We start from the raw sequence: 20774 nt of genomic DNA, 5'->3' as shown, positions 1-20774 counted from the left end.
TGTGTTTGGCTGCCAGGAGAGAGCAGAGTTACTCTGGCCTCTGAGTAAGCCTAAATCTCTGGTGGAGTTGTCCAGGAGTCAGCTGCAGCTACTAAATTGATGATCTTAGTCAGCAACAGTGTCTTTTTCGATGGCGTTTAGAGCTATACAGCTTGAGGAAAATATCCTCATCTCAGTCGTGCCTCCTTCTCTGAGGTGTCCTTTCTACTTCTTCATCCTGGACTGTTTGTTTATACACATTCTTCTTCTTTTTTTCCTTTTTCTTTTTTTTTTTTTTTACAGTGCCACAAAACTAGCTGCAAAATAAATAATGCTTATGCTAAAAATTCTAGTCCATCTCCTATTAGGTTCAAAGGTGGATTTAACAGGGTCTTTTATTCTATTCCTCTTCCTCCAGGATAGATTGGATACAAAGGTAGAGCTACCTACCCTTTTCATTTGATACTCTGTGTAGAACTTAAGTTGTTTAAGTTTGTACATGTAGTTAGTTTATTTAACTTTTAACTCTGTTTTATTACACATGGTGAAATAAAAGAGAGATGAAGATGAAGATTATTATTTTTATTTTAGTTTGAAGTGTTTTTAAAACCTAATAGCATTTTCATCAATATGTATTTTCTAAATTTGCTTTTCTAAACCATGGTGAATATCCTCCTCTTGCCCTCAATAAGTTTAAAACAACATATGGAACAGAATATAACAGAATGGAACTGACTTGTACAAAATGAAAGTGGGTGGAAGTATTTAGTGACAGATGGTACTGCCTTAGTAAAGTAAAAATTGAGTCCTTTTGAAAGGTAGGTACCTGTTATGCATGACTGAAGCTTTCATAATGAACTGTTGTGTTATTTAAATTGGGGAATTGGCTTTAGGGGTCATGATTTTATTTTTCAAGTAATAGAATAAGAATTTTAAACAGTTGCTTTGTGAAACTTAACAGATAATTTCACTATGCTAATTTATAGTTGTTTTGTATTTCATCATATGATACCAATACCCTTTTAAATTCTTCAGGCAACTTAAACTTTGTAAATGTAACAGAGTTTTTCCCAAGTGACGTTCATTGTTGAATACCTCACCAACAAGTAAAATAGATTTTTTAAAAAATTTACTGTTAGTAATTTTGCATTTGTAATTATGTGAAACTACTTGAAGTATTCTATACATTAACTCCAACAGAAGATATAAATCTTCATTTGGTTTGGAAAGATTTATACTTTTTATTTTAATCATGTTTTTTGAAAAACACTTGACCAGGAATTATGAGAGTTGGATAATTATTCCAACTCTACCACCTTAGTAACCATGATGAGTTTACTTAACTGGCTAGATTTTCATTTCCTCATCTGAAAAAATAGAGAGATTAGAGTAGATGAATGAAGTACCTGAAAGCTAATATTCCATAAATGTGAAATATTGCCAGTTCACTGTAGGCTTAGTTTCCTGGGTTGTGATAATAATCTCTGGTTTACAGAAGGCTTTATGGAGGGAGGTCAAGACAGTAAATGCGTTAGGCATGTTTGTGGCTTGGATCAGCTGCTGAAGATGACTAGCTGATAAGTTCAGGTTATGCACAGCCTGGTGTTCTCTGTGTACTGATTAATATTAGACTTGTGTTTACTTCCTTTCCTTGTTTCTTAAAGAATGTCTTACCTGTACAAAAGGCAGCATCTCGAACTCTTTGCATTTTCCTACGGTATAATCGTAAACAAGAACAGAGACATGAGATCATTCAAAAATTAATTGAACGTAAGTCATCATTCTCTTTTTTTGTTGTTTAAAAACAAGGTAAGATACCTTATGCTGTGTTAACATACAATTTAAATATGGAGATCAGTAAATTAATTATGTAGTAGTCCTTATATTTGTGTGCATTTATTGCATATAATGTGCTTGTTTAATGTATTGAATATTATAAGTGTAGCTGAGGACTGAAGCTGGCCAGTGTCTACCCTAGCGGGGGATAACAATTTCCTAAATCATGAATAATCATTCTCTTTTTACTGCAGTTATAAAAGCTTGTTTTTGTTACCCCAGGATCCAAAAAAGTATTGGCTTCTCATTGTAAGATTTAAGACCTGTAAAATTCTGGCAAATATCATTTGTTAATAGCTGCTGTTATCAAGACACAACCTCTTAGCCAAAGAAAAACTTAACTTTTAGAATTGAAATATAAATAATTATAAGTCATAAATTGGCTAATAATCCTTTCTAGTTTCATCTAACAAAATTGGGGGGATGAGGTGGTTTTAGCTTACTAAAATTTTTAGCCCAGTTTCAGTATTTACCTTCTGACGTTGCTATGTAGCACAATGGATGAGTTCAAATGTGACACTTACTAGCTGTATGACCCTGGGCAAGTCACTTAACTTCTGTTTGTCTTAGTTTCTTCAACTATAAAATGGGGATAATGACAGCATCTGCCTCAAAAGATTGTTGTGAAAATCAAATGAGATGAGATTTGTAAAGCACTTAGCACGGTGCCTTACACATAGTACACACTATATAAATGCTTTTTCCGTTCCTCATCTAAATTAAAACTTCTCCATTAGAATTGTTATCATATGAACAACTATTTGCTAAGACAGACTTGTTTTTTAAACTTTTTTTTTTTTTGGTCTAGACCTGTAATGTCATTGGTATAGAGAATTCTTGGTGAGGAAACTGTACACCCATTTAGATTAGCCACTGATGCACAGTTTATATTCTTAAGGAATTTCCTGGGTTAAGTGAATTGCCCAGCATCACACAGCTAGTATGTCACAGCAAGTCTTGAGCCCATGTCTTCCTGACTTGGAGGCCAGCTCTCTATCTGTTACTCATAGTTTATCTTTTTAAATGTTGTATGAAGATTGAATGTACTTAAGAAAGATATGTTTTAATATTCTGAGGACTATGATCAAGTCAGAATCTGTTAATTAAATAATTATAACTGTAGATAGCAATACTGATGTTTTCAGTCCTTCTCATTCTCCATTACTGAATCATCGTTCTTTTCCCATCCTGGGGCATCTTTTTTTGGGGGGGGGTGAGGCAAATTGGGGTTAAAGTGACTTGCCCAGAGTCACACAGCTAGTGAGTTTTATGTGTCTGAGACAGGATTTGAACTCAGGTCCTCCTGACTCCAGGCCTTGTGCTCTATCCACTGCGCCACCTCGCTGCCCCATGGACCCTCTTCTCTCCTCTCCTCTCTTCTCCTCTCTCTATACTGTGTCTCTTGCTGATTTCATCAGTTTCCAAAGGGCTCAATTATTATCTTTACACAAATGGCTCTTAAATATGTATATTGAGCCCTAATCTCTGTCCTGAATTATAGTCCTTCATTTTCAGCTGCATGATGGATACCTCCACCTTTGTGTCCCGTTAGTATTTCAAACTCAGCATATCCAAAATTGAATTCATTTTCTTGAGCCCTAAATCTGTCCTTCCTCCAGACTTCAATTTTTTTTTTCTTTTGGAGGTACCGTTATCCTTCCAGTCAGCCAGATAACTTCAGAATCATACTGGTCTCTCCATTTCCCCTTTACTTCTATATCCAGTTAATTGCCAAGTCTCTTCTACCACTACAACATCTCACTTGCATCCATCCCCTTCTCTTCACTTACACGGCTGCTGCCATAGTTCATGCCTTCATCACCTGTTGCTTGAGTTACTGCAATAGCCTCCTAATTGGCATTCTTGTTTTGAGTTTCTCTCCCTCTCCAACCTGTCATCTACAAAGCTGCCAGACATTCCTAAAATGCAGACCTGACCATGCTACTCCCCACTCTAAAATCTTAAATGACTCTCTGTTGCCTTGAGGATAAACAACTTCTCAGTCTGACATTGAAAGCTTCCATACTGTAGCTCCCATCTCTCTTTCTAGACTATTTCATATCCTTCCCAATATTCTGTGTTCCAACCAAACTGCAGCACTCCTCTGAATCAACATGCCTGTGGTATATGACTGTGGATAGATATCCATAAGAAACAGGAAAGGTAAAAGAAGATGGGTTGCATTGTCTATTAAGAAAGTCTACTATTGTGAGGAAATTCAGGAACCACAGGAGGTGGAACATAGTGGAGAATGTTGAGTGAAGATGGATGTAGGAAGAAACTGAAATTCATACAGACCTACATAGTCAGAAAGAGGAAGTATATGAGTTTGGGAAATATCACAAGCCTAACACAGAGGTGTGCTATAGTAGAAATAGCAAACTTGCGTTATCCAATGTGCTTCTGAATGACTCTCCCATAAGCAGAGCTGCCAAGCACTGCTCCAGTTGGCTTAATGATCATTTCAAGCTTCAGAAGGTAGAGGAACCAACAAGAAGAAATTATAGGCTGTATTTTATTCTCAGTAATAGGAAGGAGAAACAATGTCTTATGGTGGCTAGAATGGTGGGTGCTTAAAACATGCAGGTTGATGGATTGGTTGAACTAGTTCTTAGGGTGGAAATAATGGGAATAGAGAGGGGAAGTGACCACTCCTTTATAGAACTGTGGTGGAGGGGAGGAAAACAGTGGAGTCTAGCATACTCAAGGGTTCAGTTGCATTTGATCTCATAAGTGTGGCCTTAATTGGCAGATCACAACCAGTCTGTACTTGCCCATCCCATGGATTCTTGGCCACATCCTCCCAGATGTTCTCCGCAGAGCTCCACCGAAAGTGCTTGAAGCCTTGCCGGCTTATTTCTGACATTATCGTGATAGAAGTAGAACTCCCTTGCTATCTGCCTGTCATCCCTCACCCTTGCCCCATGACCATCCCATCTTCTCTCCCTCTCCTGCATTTCCCAGTGATGTCTTCTGCTTTTGCTTTTTGTAGTTCCTCATTTGTTATATTTTTCATCCTGCTCACACTTACCACGAACCTCCCACCAACCTCTGTATGATACTTGTTTTCAATCCTTTGAAGATTGTGGTGTTCTCTATCTCACAGCCATCCAATAATATAGGTACAATATTGATATTTTAAAAGTGGACCATTGTTTCTGGGAAGAGTTTGGAGTCAATAAAGGAACTTTGTAATTTCTTAAGGTTATCCATCCTGTTCTCCTCCTGTTTAATTTTGAACTTGACTCATTGTCCATTTGTACTGGCTATTCCAGATACACACACTGATGGACAAGCTTATAGGTTGTATATTCTGTTAAATGCATTTCATAATAGATGCAGATATTTTTCATCTACTTGGTCTTTCTTGTGTCAATGGTTAGGCCAAATTCTTTTGAGTAGCTATGGATCTCTTCCAGGAAGCTCTGAAATGTTATGAGATTTAATATAAGCAGCACAGTGTCACCCACAAATAGGAGCATCTGGGAATTCTCACAATCCAAAGGAAATCTCTCTCCAACATGGACACTGCTGGGGTTTTTCCATCAAGCAATGAACACATCTCCCTGTTTTACACTTCTCCTGATATTTATGATCACAGCATTATAGAACAAGGTTACTTCTGTTGTTATATCTTTCATGGTATTTTGAATAATTTTTATGTTTGCTTGAAAGAGATCTTGTTGAAAGGGAGCCTGTAAAGCAACATTTTGTTCTTCTAAGTCAAATATTTTTCATAATCAGCAAATGTTAATTCATTGTATTCTTTGCCTCCTTTCATCATTTACATCATGGTAAAGGTATAGTCAACTGTGGAATATTTCTCATGAAAGTCTGACTGTTTCCTGATAATACCATTTACAGGAATGTAAATGAATCTCATAAAAACTTTTACGCATGTGAAAAATAGGTAGATAGGTTGGTAGTTATTGATGTTCTCTCAGTCTCTTTTTTGATATTAATATGGTCCAAGATTTTTTCCCAAGCCTTTGTTATGTTCCCCTCTGTCAGCAGTGACGTCATCCTCCAGCATGGATTGTCTCTATAAACAGTTAGTCCAATCTGGCTACTTCTCTTGTCTTTGTTCTTTGGTGCCATTTCTCATTTGCCTACCCAAGATTTTTAGGTAGAGCAGATTTCAAAGAGTTCAGTGGAAAGACAGGTACAGTGCTATTGACTAAAATTGTAGAGAGCAAATCAGCCCAGGAGGGATCAGAAACTCTCAAGGAAAAAGCAGTTACAAACAGTTCCAATGAGGAAGAAAAATGGAGGCTGTGTGAAGAGACTGATGTGGATACACAAAGGACTCAGCAAACTGAGACTATAAATAAATAGACACTCCATCTCTTGGCTCCAGACATTTCCTCTGGCTATCCCTCATGTCTGGAATGCACTCCCTCCTCACCTCTGCCTCCTGGCTTCCTTTAAGTACCAACTAAAATCCCATCTTCTACAGGAAGCCTTTTCTAACCCCTCTTAATTCTAGTTCTTAATGTCTAATATCCCTCTTAATGATTTCCTACTTATCCTCTATATGCATTTGCTTGTTGTCTTCCCAATTAGATTGTGAGATCCTTGAATACAGGGACTGCTTTTACTTCTTTATGTGTCTACAGAGTTTAGCACAGTGCCTGGTGTACAGTGGGTGCTTAATAAATGCTTATTGACTGACTGAGTGCAAAATCTATGCAGAAGATGGTAGCAGAGGAAGCTTACCAGAGGATGAATATAAGTGCTTAAGACAGCGCTGCAAAAGGAACAAATTTTGTCTCAGTTTTCAAGAAGGGAAGAGAAGAGAAAGTCTTCAAGGTATAGAGCACTGATCTTGACACCAACTTCTAGAAAAAAAATTAGAATCATCTCATTCGAGAGATGATTAATGCGCATTTAGAAAGGGAAGCAATGTTACAAAAAAAAACCCAAAATCTGGCATGGCTTCATCAAGAACAAGTCATGCAAGATTAACATTATTTCCTTTTTTCATAAAGTTACTGATAGATCAGGAAAATACAACAGTTATAGTTGTCAGAACTCAAAGCCTGTTTTGAGGTAGAAGTTATAGAGACAGATATAATAGGTGGAATTTATAGAGACAGATCTAGACTTGATGTCGGTGAAACTTTACTAACAATTAGAGATGTCCAAAAGTGGAATGAGCTACTTTATTCAGTGACCACTTGTCAAGTTTGTTACTGGGCGGATTCCTTTCATGCATGGGTTTGACTAAGTAGTTGCTGAGATTGCTTCTACCTTTAAATCCTCTGATGCTATGCCCTGTCCTTCAAATGTGCTCCTTTCTTACCTCTTCCTTTCAGAGTCTATGTCTTCATGCCTCCAGGTACAGCTTTAGAAGTGCCTTCTACTCAAAGCCTTTTCTCTCTTCCTTAGTTATCAGTGCTGTCTTCTCAAAATACCATGTTTTGATGTGTATGTGTGTGTGCTGTGCCCCCTTAGCAGAATGGAAGCTCCTTGAGTTCAATTGCTATATCTAGCGTCAAACACATTGCCTTGTACCTAGTAGGCACTTGATAAATGTTTAATAAATTGAATTCAGTATAGTATGAAAGCAAAAAACAAAAGAAAGTTGCAGAAATGAGATGATCCCCCACATATTCACCTTGGAAAAAGGTAAATAAGGGAATTTGTGGAGTTAATTTCCTAGTGCATCCAAAAGAAAGAAGAAACATTATTTTAGTTATAGTTGATCATCTCACCTTCTGTGCTCTTAGGCAAAAAAGAACACCATAAAGATATTGTATTTGTTGCAGTGCTATAAAATTATATGACAAACTTGACAAGATCCTCCAAACCAAATTACATATACATTGATACTTAACGATGTCAACAGTCAGGTAGGCACGAGGGAAAATAGCATTGAGTTGGTTCATCGGTACTGTATAACTTTGACAGGCATTGGCAATGAAGCTTAGCTCAGGATTGAATAAGAAGAAGAGAACAAACTATATTGCATTTGGGAGACATGCTTCACTTTTATTATCTTAAACAGTTTCCTGACAAAAAAAATTCCATCTTTTTAACATAGTAATCTGGTGATGTTTTATGCCTAAAAATCATGGGACATCACCTTCTGAAAAAAAATCAAAATTCTTGTTGATACAAAAGGCAATGGAAAGATACCTCATAAGTGTAGATAGACTGCAACAAGTGGCCTGTGATGATTTGTATGCAAGAAGTAGCAAAACAAATTGTCCAAAATATTGTCTCTGATATATGTATATTCGTCCATACGTGCATTTTTTTCCTTTGAGAGTTAAGGGGAGTTTTGGTTTGTTTGTTTTTTTGGTCATCTGATCCTTTTAGTGCCACATTTACGTTCAATGAGACATTGCATTATTCAAAGAGGCAAAGGCACAAACAAATGAGAGTACATATAGAAGAGTGTGGTCTGTATGGTGAAAGGATTGTAAACTCTGCTAGGTGAGGATAAGTTGTAAGAAGTAGAGATATTTAGCCTGAAAAGAAGATGGGAAGTGAGGGGAGGGAAGAGGAGGCATGATAACAGTCTCAAAGTATTTGAATGAGTATCCTATGGATGAGTGATTAGATTTGTTCTTGGCCTTGGAAAGCAGAATTTGTTGGGAGGCATATTTTGGTTCAATTTAAGGAAAAATTTCGTAACAGAACTGTCCAGAAAGTGTAATGGACTGCCGTAGGAAGAGGTGATGGCTTCCCCTTACTGAAGATCTTCCAACGGAGACTGAGTGATGACTTGTTAATGATATTTTAGAGGGAATTCTCAAACAAGTGCGGTCGGCCTAGTTGGCTTCTGAGGTCCTTTCTATGCCTTTGATTCTATAATTCATTTCTGTTTAGAAACCTTTCTGGCAGAAAGATCACTATTCAGCAGAACAATTGGTAAATATTGTCATTTGGTTTAAATCCATTAATTCCACCTTGCATGATAGAAAAGTAGATGGCTGCTCATATCTGAGAGCAAGGATCAATAAATGTTAAGCTGCATTGGTCCCATGGAATTTTTTTTTATCTTTTTCCCATGGAATTTTTAAAGACCAAAAGGATAGATAGCCTGTATCAGATTGGGTGTATTCCAAATGGAGGATATATGGAAGAAGATGGATAGGAATTGCACAGGATTAGAATATCTGGGTATCTTGGGATCTATACTACTGGAAGTTTCTTTTTTCCCATTGGTAATAATTTTAAAGGGGAATAATTTTTATGCCTGATTCAAAGAGGGGTCATAAGTGGCTATAATTCAAAATAGAATAAAATTGAATTTAAAAAACTGATTATAGTTCTGAATTAATTCACATGAATTATAACAGAATATTCAGGTTGTTCACCTAACTGGTTATTGGTAGAGTGGGCAGGGTTATGAAATTGGCCCTTTGAATATATCACCATTTTGGGGTTTTCTTGACAAAGATACCAGAGTGATTTGCCATTTCCTTCTCTAGCTCATTTGACAGATGAGGAAGGTGAGGCCAACAGGGTTAAGTGACTTGTCCAGGGTCACACAGTTTATAAGTGTCTGAGGCCAGATTTGAACTCAGGAAGATGAGTCTTCCCGACTCCAGGCCCAGCATTCTATCCACTGTGCCAGCTAGCTGCCCCTTGGGTATATAGTACTGAGTATGTAAAGAACAGCATGAGCACTTAGAGTTAGCATTGCACCTGAAGTGATTACTTGTGTGAGTAGAATTGTCACAGTGGGATGGAACTATGTGGAGGTACAATTTGTAGGTGTGTTTTGTTGTGAGTCCTTGGAAGTTTGTTAGGTTATTAGGTACAGGTCCCCAGAAATTTGTGCATGATACTTGTTGGGTGAAGATTCATAGAGAATTGTGTTTTCTCCTAGGGTAAACTTTGGCTTGTGGAAGAACTAGGATTAGAACACAGTGAAGAAGCAGATGTCTCCAGCTAATGCTCTTCTATCCTAGTACTGTCACTACAGAGTAATTCTAGCATCTGTGGACGGTGGTGATAAACCCTTACAATGGCTGTATTTGGGTGGTTCAGTTATGACCCTCCCGGTGAATCTCCACATGACTTAGAAGGGTTGCAGGTAGACCCAAAGCCAAAACATCAGTGTGTGAGTGTGGGGCACATGGAGGAAGAGAGTGCCAATATCAATGAGGTCACAGATCCATTGAAATACCTAAGTATAACTCTGACGATGGAAGAGGCTAACCCTAGAAATGCAACAGAATCAGGTCTGAGAACTGGGAAGGAGCTTAGAGATGACCTAACCCCTGTATTTATGGATAAGGAAATGGAAGCTCACAAAGTGTAAATGCTTTACTTACATATATTTTTACTTAGTAGCAGAGCTGGAACTAAAATTTGTCTTCTTGACTCAGTCTGTCCTTTCTACTGTGCCTAATTATAAATTTGCTTATTGTTGTTCCTCGCTTAAAGCACAAACCAGCATCCATTCTTAAAATTTTAAATACACATTGAATACTCTGTTGTCCAAAATGGGAAGGAAAAAAGATTTTTGATTCATCAAATAATGTGGATAGTAGAACCTTCGTGTGGTAGTGGAAAAAGTGCTTTCTTTGGAGTCAGAGGCCCTGGCTTCAAATATTGCCTCTGTCACACCTCGTGTATGACCTTGGACAACAAGTAACTTAACATCACTGAACCTCTCATCTCTAAAATAAGCGGGGAAGGGACTAGATGGCTGCTGAGATCAGCTTTGCCACTTTTCAAAGTATAATAGAGATAGAGACTGGGCCTTTGATTTCATTGCTGTAGTAAACTCCTATTCCCAGTTCGGGTAAGCACCTTCTCTGCAACCTCATGGCTTTGGCAAGTTGTCTAGAGCACTCGTGTCTAACTCTCAAAACTGTCTATACATATGGCTCCCTGTGGGCCACATACCAACTTAGTTTTAAAATGTAATATTAAAATGTAAAGTATAATAATAATTTAAAATGTAATATTAAAATGTAATTTTTATAGTTTTATTTATCTTGTTAATTACTTAGCAATTATCTTTTAATCTGCTTTGGCTACTTTAGAGAGTGTTGCATGTAGGCTATAGGTGACCTGTGGAGGGATGGGGTTAGGTGGGCATGCTTGACCCCTCTGGCTTGGCACATTGAGAGGCTGAGTGATTTGCCCAGGGTTGCCCAACCCATATGTGTCAGATAGATCTTCCTGGTACTTAAACTAGTTCTCCATCTCCTCTGCCATACTGACTCTCTTCAAATTAAAATACACAAATTGTGCTAAATATGATTAGGCTTTCTTTAATTTATCTATTTGATGTAATCAGTAACAGTCTCAAATTTGTTTTCAAAGGACATTCAGCTTTGATTTAAGTACTTAATATGATAGATGGTTTTATTTTGATGTTTTTTTGAGGTAAAAATTATGTCACTTAAATTTTGAACTGATTTATTTAAAACATTTTTTGTTCATATTTTTATAAGAAATCATAAGTCCTTTATGTTTGTATAGGACTTTATACTGTCAAAAACACTTTGATTTCATTCATACATTATTTCATTTGATTTATTTATATATTTATTTAGGACATATAAATTAGGGATGTAATAGCTAAGTTATTTTATTTATTTATAGTCTAGCTTTAATATTTGCCTACAAATTCTAATTTTCCTACAAATACAAAATTTTGTAATTCAAGTAAATTAAATAATATTATCAAAATAATAATAGTAGCTATCATTTATATAACTCTTTAAGGTTTACAAAGCATTTAAAAATATTGATTGATTTTATCCTCACAATAACCATTGGTGGTAGATTCTATTTTTATCCTCATTTTACAGATGAAAATACTGAGACAAACAGGTTAAATGACTTGTCCAGGGTCGCAGAGCTAGTAAGTGTTTGAAGCTGCATTTAAACTCAGGTTTTCCTAACTCTAGATCCAGCACTCTATTCACTGAACCACCATGGGTATGATTAAAACTCTCTGAATTTTTCGCATTCCTTTCCTCTTTGTCCCATGCGGTTCCATTTGGGATATGTTATTGAAAATAGAAAATTAGGGGCAGCTAGGTGGCACAGGGGATAGAGCTCCAGCCTTGGGGTCAGGAGGACCTAAGTTCAAATCTGGCCTCAGACACTTGACACAGCTAGTGCTGTGTGACTTTGGGCAAGTCACTTAACCCCAATTGCCTAGCAAAAACAACAAAAAAAAAAGAAAAGAAAATAGAAAATTGAATTCATCATAATTTTTTCTTTTTTTCAGAATTGGGCCAAGGAAAAAGCTACTGGTATAGACTTCGGTTTTTGGACACCTGTGAATTTATTATCGAGCTCTTTTCCAAATCATTTTTCTGTAAATATTTCTTTCTACCTGCTCTTGAGTTGACACATGACCCAGTAGCAAATGTGAGGTATGGCATCAATCCAGTGAAATATTGTATGATAAATCAATTTCCTAGGCATCTCTTAAGTTGGTTCCAGAGCAACTCTTCTTCTGCATTAAGGGAGGAGTTTGTTGTGTTCTGAAATCATTTGTCTTAACTGGTCATTGTCTTAACCAAATCATTGGTCTTAACTGGTAAGTGTCATTAGCATTTGGAAATGTATTCTTCTGACATTACTCCAAATTTGCAGGCCAGTATGAGAAAGATAGCAATTTGTCAAAGCTGGATGCATAGCTTTTTCTTGCCCCCTTGGTTCAGCAAAGTGGTAGTGGAAAAGGGTTGGGTTTGATGCAGTTATAGCCCTCTGTCCTGTTGTGGTCTCTCTACTGAAATTGTAGAGGAGAAAGACAGCTGCTTCAAAATTCTGTGGTTGACACCTGTCAAGTTTTTCTCCCTCATTTGTGGTACAAAACAGGTACAAAACAAGGAGCCTGCTTTGAAATTTCATTTCTTATCTTTTCTTACATTCAGTTACCTTGCCACACAGCATGTAGTTGATAAATATTTGCTGATTCTGTTAGGTAAAGTATTGAGGTTTAAATGAAACATGCCTGAAAATAGGAAGATAGATAAAGTAAGGTAAACATAAACATATTTAAAAATCAGCATATTGTTTCTTTCTCTCTCTTTTTTTTTTTTTTGGAGGCAATGTGACTTGTCCAACTCAGATCCTCCAGGCTCCAGGCTCCTGGGTGCTCTATCCATTGTGCCATCTAGCTGCTCCAGTATATTGTTTCTTAGTATTTATTAGGAGGGAGTAGTGGTTGAAGGGAATTTCAAACTCATACATTCTGTTAGATATTTACTTTCTCCATATAATAAAAGCTTGTTCAGTTGAATTTGTACTAGGCTCTGTGCCCAGTGTTCCCCACTAGGCATTTAGATTTCTGAAGAACGATAGTAGAGAGATTTGGCCCAACTGTGTCCTGTTGCCAAGAGTAGATGGGCTTTTGTGTGCTGGCAGCACTGTCTTTTTGTGAATTTTGCATCTCTTTTAAGTATGGTTAACATAAACTTCAAGCAACTCTAAAAGCACTATGACATTTTTGTACCTTTGTCAGAAAAAAGTTGGCAGTCTGGCTGCTTTGTGTGAAAATGTGCCAAAAGAAATTATGGAGGAAATCAGAGAAATTTTAAACCTCCTTTTGTTTAAGATATCTATGAGAATTCTTTAAGCAAACCAGTTTATAGTTATTTTTTATTAGAGTTAGGAATGGCTGTGCACCAGAGCTTAAATGCTATTCCTCTTTTCTATAGAATGAAACTCTGCTACCTTTTGCCCAAAGTGAAATCTACTCTCAAGATTCCTGCAGACAAACATTTACTTCAGCAGTTAGAATTGTGTGTAAGAAAACTCCTCTGTCAAGAAAAAGATAAAGATGTTCTGGCTATTGTAAAACGAGTAAGTATAATCCTCACAAAGCTATGTGCATGACTTTTTCAGTAAGCCTGAGAGGTTTGGTGACTTCCCTGGGGTCCCAGAGCCAGGGTGTGTTAGAAGAGGGATTTGAACCTAAGTGTTCCTGACCTTGAGGTCAGCTCTTTATCTCCAGGGCACCAAACCTCTCAGGAAGGTAAAATAATGGTGATCATTACTTCACTCTTCTGGCTCTTGGGATTAGAAAACTCATCTAAATCCTTTATTTTAAGAATAGGAATTGGAAAACATCTTACATGAGCATATGTAGTTCTTTTTGGATGTGATCTAAAGGAATTGAAATTTCTGGATATAAACTGACTTAGTGGGTGGACATAGCTGACTAAGACTGCAGAATAAAACATCATTTAATTCAAATGAACAAAAGCCTTTGTTCATGAAATTGGTAAATATTTTATGAACATTGAAGCTGGAAGGGTCCTTAAAGATCTCGGCCACCCTATCATTTTTACAAATAAAGAAATTGAAGCCAAACATAGTTAAATGACCAGCCAAAGTATACAGTTTAGTTAGTGATGGAGCCAAGCAACTAGATCCAGGTCTCTTTACTCCCAAATCAATGCCCATTCTGCTGTGCCACATGCCTTCCTGTTTTCATATGTATTGCTTCTAAAGAATTCTCTTAATTGCATGTACAGGAAGATAAGGAGATGAGGTAGAACATAATTTAATTTATGCTTCAAATAATTTTGAATCACTTGAATATTTATAATTAATAATTTTTACCAAGTCACAGCAAACCTGTTTTTGTGAATTTTATTTGGAATGTAAAGAGACATAGTTGGTTTCTTACCATTCATTTGCATGGTATATTGTTTTAAGTTTATTGACTGATATTGACATTGGATTGAGAGCTGGGAAAAACTGTTCTGCCTCACTGCAGTAACAGAGGAAATTGCTTTTAAACAATGTTGACAGCCCTTAAGGCATTTGATAATGGAATCTTCCAAACTGTGGGAACCATTTTTGTACGGATTGCCAGTAAACTGCAAATTCTTATACCAGTCTCTCAGTATATCTCTTTTCCCTTAGTTCGGAATTTGGCCTTTTTTATATCAGTTGACTTGCCCACACTTGATTTATTTTTGATTTATAATTTTAATTTGTCGAAATGTAAATTCTTTTAAAATAACTATAAAACTTTCAAGCAGCTCTATATGTACCTAAAGAGAAACTTAAAAATTTTTTTTACTATCATCAGAATATCTAATCTCAGTTTATTATAGATGTTCATGATGGTAAATGGCTACAGAATTATCTAGGACCTTCTGTTTGAATGTGGGAGTTAGTTCCTGCAGTGAAAATATTTATTATCTTTAAGAGATTGTATAAGCCAAAAATACAAACAGGTTTAAAAAAGATTTAATAAACTTTTGGATGATGTCCCCATAATGGGTTATCGAAGGTTTATTAGTGATACCCCATGAACAATCCTAATCTTAAGAACAATGTCAAAGAGGGCGTCATACTTTAAAACTCACCATCACATAAAACTTTTCCATGTCTAAAATCTGAAAATCTCCCTTTTTACTGCAATCTCTTGTCCTATGACTTCTTCCTGTCCCTTATTGCTCTCACATCAGTCCCTTGACTCTTCCTCTTTTTTTCTAAGTTGTCAGCCCTGCTGTGGTCTTTCTTTCCTCCCTATTCCATCTTGACACCCTGGTCAGCCACTTCTGTATTGCCTTCTCTTCTCTTTTTGTATTGCCCATTCCCCAACCCTCCCATCTGACTTTCTGCTGCTAACCTTCAAGTCAAAATCACTCATCCTGTCACTCTTCTCTGTTTCTACTTGTAAATGGCCAGACACTGCTAGGGGTCTAACAGAAATGTATGAATGAGTGAATGAAAAAAATAATTTTTTGAGTGTTTACTGTGTGTAAAACACTGAGGACACAAATAAGACAATTCCTGCTCTCAAGGAGCTCTCATGCTAATGGGGAGAAACCACATATGCAAGGTCTCAGCTGCAAGTCAAATGAGAAAGGTCCCATGGTCCTTATTGTGCTACAGCAAAACAGATAGTAATGACTCTTCTTTAATATATTTTCATTGATAAAATCGTAGCATTTTCTGATGTTGACCCATTTGAACGTGCAAAGGACTTTGGTAGAAATAACTCTTTTATGCTTTCCGACTTCAACTGGGCCCTTAACTGCAGTACAGTAAACATTTTATTTCTGTCTTATGGTTCTTGATCTCTGCAGCCTCCAACACCATCAATTATCCCCTCCTCCTCGGTATTCTTTTCTCTCAAGGTTTTCATTACGCTGCCCTCTCCTGGTTCTCCTCCTACCAGTCTGAACAGTCCTTCTGAGATTCCTCTGCTGCTTCTTCATCCATGTCACTCCTGCTAACCATGGGTATCCCACAGGACTCTCTCCTCAAGTCCCTTCTCTTCTCCCTCTATTATTTCACTTGGTGATCTTATCAGCTCCCATCGATTCATTTACCATCCCTCTACTGACGATTCTCAAATTACTGATCCAACCTTTACCTCTCTGCTGAATTCCAGTCTTGCATCTCCAGCTGCCTGTTAGACTTCTCAAACTGGATGTCCTGTAGACATTTTAACATAGCACTTATAAAACTGCACTCACCATCTTCCCCCTACCCCAACCTTTCCTTCCCCCTTTTCCTAACTTTCTTATTACTTTTGAGGGCACTACTATCCTCCCAGTCACCTAGACTGACAACCAAGATGTCATCTTGGACTCCTCATTGTCTCTAACACCACCCCCCCCCACACACACACACACATCTTCCCCCTCCTTGTGCCGTTTCTTGCTGGGTTTTTTTTTTTTTTTCTTTTTTTTTTTTTTTTTTTTTTTTGGTGAGGCAGTTGGGGTTCAGTGACTTGCCCAGGGTCACTCAGCTAGTGAGTGTTATGTGTCTGCGGCTGGATTTGAACTCAGGTCCTCCTGACTCCAGGGCAGGTATTCTATCCATTGTGCCACCTAGCTGCCCCTTTGTGTAATCTGTTACCAAAGCCTATCAGTTTTACCTTTGTAGCTGAAATCTCTCATCTACGAGAATCTTTTCACAGTCCCCCTTAATCCTAATGCCTTCCCTCTGTTGTTTATCCTGTTGGTTGTTTGCACAGGGGTGTTCCCTTGTTGTCTCCCGCATTAGACTCAGAGCTCTTTGAGAGCAAGGACTGTATTTTACCTTTCTTTGTATCTCCAGCGCTTAGCATGGTGCCTGGCACATATTAGGTATTTAATAAATGCTTATTGACTGATTCCATTATTTCTAAAACAATTGCTACAAACTTTCCCTTTCATCTTTGTTAGGTAGGGGCCAGACTTGATTTAGACTGGTCTAGTGCTTCAGGTTTGGAATTGGAATGAAATGAGACCCAAATAATACATGTAACACTTAACAAAAGGAGGTCTACGTTAGCCATAACGGGGAAAGAATATTAAGGAAGAATACAGCATTGCTTCCCTTGGATATAGCTTCCCTGCGTCTGTGTTAGCCGTGTTCGTCTTCCGCTCAGAAGCATGAGGGAGGAGCTCCTGAGTCTTCTCATGCTAGCTTGTGTACTTAGGACCCCAGGAAGATGTGTCAGGGGTTCAAGCTTTCAACTTCTGGGCTAGTAAAGTCTCACGAATAGTTTTAATACATTTTAAAGGAAAACTAGCCTAGTCTATGTGGCATAGGGCCTTATGATATTGTTCCTACTATATTCCTCAAGCAAGGACCAAGTCTTCCCCTGTTTGTTACACTCCCACTTACTAAAAGCTTTGAAGTCATCCAGCATGAACTCAACTCTCCTCAAGACAGTCTACATTCACTGCATCACCGTCCTCATCAACCCCTCATTATAGTATGTGTCTGTTTCTACTGCTCTGCCGAATACCTCGCTCTTTATTCCTTAATCCAGTGAGCTTCCTTCTATCCGTATGCTCCTTATTAAAGTCTTCTGGCTCTTAAAGCTGTTTGTAACCTGGTCCCTTCCTACTTTCCTAGTCTTCTGATGCTTCACTCCTTCCTGCACTCTGCAGTCCAGCTCTTCTGGCCTACGTGTGTACAGCTCCTCAATCACAACATTCCATCTCTGGTCTCTGTACCTTTTACTGTATGTCCCCATGCCTGGGATACTCTGCCTCCTCACTTCTACCTTGTGGTTTCCTTGGCTTCCTTTAAAACTCAGTTCAAGACCCACCTTCTTTAGGAGGCCATTCCTCGTCCCTCCAGCTGCTAAGCCCTTTCTCCTTGAGATTACTTTCCATCTACCCTGTATATTTTATATTTGCCTAGTTATATACATGTTGTCTCACCCTTTATAGTGTGAGTTCGTGGAGGGTAGGGACCCAGTTTTTGTCTTTCTTTATGTGTACAGTGCTTAACACAATCCCTGATGCATAGCAAGCACTTAATATATGCTTATTGACTGACTGTCAGAGGCGGAATTCTGCACTAGCTAAACTATTGGTCTTTCATAATGTGATATTTATTATATTTTGTTTCAGTCCGGTATAATTCTGACATAGTAAGAAGAAATTTCTAGACCAAAGCCTTAGAACTGGTCAAGTCCACCACTGTCTTAGCATCCTCATTAGCTGGTCATAAACTTTTAATGTAAAAGAAAGCAGGAAAAAAAAGATATTTTAGATAAAAGAACACAGTACAGATTGGCTTATATAGCTGTACCCATAAGATAAAAGCTTTATCATTACTGTACTGGTTTATTAAAATTGAGACTGTTTTGGTCTTGAGAATGAAAATAATTCAGCTAAGGTGAATACACTTATGAAGAACAAAATAAGTGTAAAGGATAGGCACAAAGTACTAAGGAAAACATGATTAAGGATAGGTATGGGTTAGTTGAGGCAACTAGATGGCACATGGATAAGGTGGCAAGAACACCTGAGTTCAAGTCCTACTTCAGACATTTATTAACTGTGTGACCCTGGGCAAGTCAGTTAACTCCTCCCAGCCTTAATTTCCTTATCTGTAAAACAAGCACCTACCTCACAGAATTGTTGTGAGGCTCAAATGAGATAACTTATTCAAAGTGCTTTGCAAACCTTAAAGCAATATATAAATGCCAGCCATTATTATTAATTATTATATTTACAGCATAATTACATTGCATTGTTCTCCTATAGGTTAACAGTATGTTAAATGGTATTTCGTACTAACATATGCTGTGCTGATTTCATAGAATTTTTCAGCTTAGAGTTAGAAGGATCTGCTGAAGGTCCTCTGCTCCAGCTTACCATATTGTAGGTTTTTTCTTCAAGTTTTCCTCCCTATATATTTTTAAGAAATGGTTGACTGATTTAATTGAACTAATGTTTTGGAATAAAAAATAATAACCAAGATTTTAACTCTTTTAACAGACTGTGTTAGAGTTGGACAGAATGGAAATGTCTATGGATGCTGTAAGTAGACTATTCACTTTGAAAGGAATATTTAACATTTTTGGTAAACTCATCATTAATGTTTCATAATTTCATTTAAACTTTAAACAGTTTCAGAAAAGGTTTTATGAAAAAGATTTATTGGATCAAGAGAAAGAAAGAGAAGAACTCCTTCTTTTGGAAATGGTAGGTTTTGTTTTGTTTTGTTTTGTTTTGTTTTTTTCCAGTGCTTTTATTGTGCAGAAGGATGGGAGAAGCTTCTCCAACAGATGATAACTATACATTTAGGACTAAACTTAATGTGAATCTCCTCAGTGGTCTTTTCCCTCTATATTTTTCTTAAAAGATTAAAGAGACGATCTGATGCTTTTTATTATAGCCTTTCATGAATTAGAAGGATGCCTATCCTCTTCTGATTGTTTTAATTAAATTTGGGGGGAAGGAAAGAGGACAAAAGCCTTGAGGAATTCCTACTTTAAGGGAATTTTGTTTGTATTTTGTGTTTTCTGTGATATTGAGGAGATTTCCAGACCAAAGAAATGTCACCCTTCTTGTCTTAATGCCCTTTCTGTCATGCTGTTAGCTGGTATGGAAGAGAAAAAAATCATTTCTTTCCAAAATCACAGCACAATTTGCCTTGAGGATGTGACTTCTTCACCTGAAGGTATCCATTTGTCTTATACCCTGCTATTGCATTAAACTTTTTTTTAACACATACATAAAGCTGATCATATCATCTCCTATGGTCAATGATGGTCTATTTCCTATCAAATAAAATCATGTTTTTTAGCCTGTTAACAAAGGGCCTCCATAGTCTCCCCCCAACCACCCTTTCTGGCCTCAACTCATGCTACTTTTCCTTCAGGTGCCCTAGTGGCTAGACTCTAACCACTGTTTTCCCAATCAGGCCTTATCACTCTCCTGCCTCCTTGTCTTTGCTCATGCCATTACCTTCCTTCTCCCCAAATCTGTTAGTTGAACTAATATTATCCTCCAAGCCCCAGTTCAAATGTCATCTCTCTCGTAGCCTTCTTTGTTATCCCCAGACAAAAGCAGTCTCTCCTTCCTGTGTATTCTCATAGCATTTTTTACCTCTTGTGTGCTTTTAAGTCATTTTTATTTTACCTATTTGTCCAGAAATGAGCCATGATTTTTCTTCAGAGATGACTTGTGTAAAAATCTCAGTATAACCTATAATCATTATCTTTCAGTGTTTAGCCATTTTTTCTTTAAAAGAGATCTAGTGTTTAAGGATTTGGTTTTTATTTAGTCAGTCTAGTAGTTATTTGTGTACATGTCATTTTCTTCCCACTGAGTTATCAGTTTGTTATGCATAGCTTGGACCCCGAATACAGGGGAAGACAGACTTCAATACATGGAGACTCCATATGGAGATAAGACTCTACATGGAGGTCTTCTATACATTAAAAACAATCAAATAAGGGCAGTTAATTAAAAGGAAACAATCAGGATACATTAGGTAATCTTATTTCTAATTGAAGGAAAGATTAAGGACTTTTCCAAATTAGGAAGGAGTGAACAGGTACAATTCCCTGAAATCAGAAAAGAAGGTGTCCTGCCCACCCCGTTCTCCCAAGTGTCTGTGAACAATCAGAGGAACATGGAAACAATGATTGATTGATCAGTACAAGGCCAGTTTTCAGATAAGACATATGGGTTGCTTGAGATGTACAGTTGTGAGAAAACTCCTGGCATCAGTCTTTGAATCTGACTGGGTTTCTGGTCAGCATAAGCTAGGTCCTTAGT

The 20774-nt window shown here is 37.4% G+C and overlaps 1 protein-coding gene across 6 annotated transcripts in view; it reads left to right on the top strand.

Moving 5' to 3' along the window:
• Positions 1–20774, top strand: part of PPP4R4 (protein phosphatase 4 regulatory subunit 4) — a 131578-nt gene that overhangs the window by 84900 nt on the left and 25904 nt on the right. For all 6 annotated transcript variants that reach the window (XM_027870134.1, XM_027870130.1, XM_027870132.1 and 3 more), the window contains 5 exons: positions 1644–1749; positions 12020–12167; positions 13458–13602; positions 18987–19028; positions 19119–19193. In XM_027870134.1, coding sequence (XP_027725935.1) covers positions 1644–1749; positions 12020–12167; positions 13458–13602; positions 18987–19028; positions 19119–19193 — 516 coding nt within the window. The remainder of the gene's footprint in view (positions 1–1643; positions 1750–12019; positions 12168–13457; positions 13603–18986; positions 19029–19118; positions 19194–20774) is intronic.

Source organism: Vombatus ursinus, unplaced genomic scaffold, assembly GCF_900497805.2.
Source record: "Vombatus ursinus unplaced genomic scaffold, bare-nosed wombat genome assembly UNPS02014794.1, whole genome shotgun sequence".
Lineage (NCBI taxonomy): Eukaryota > Metazoa > Chordata > Mammalia > Diprotodontia > Vombatidae > Vombatus > Vombatus ursinus.
This window is presented reverse-complemented; position numbering and strand designations above follow the sequence as displayed.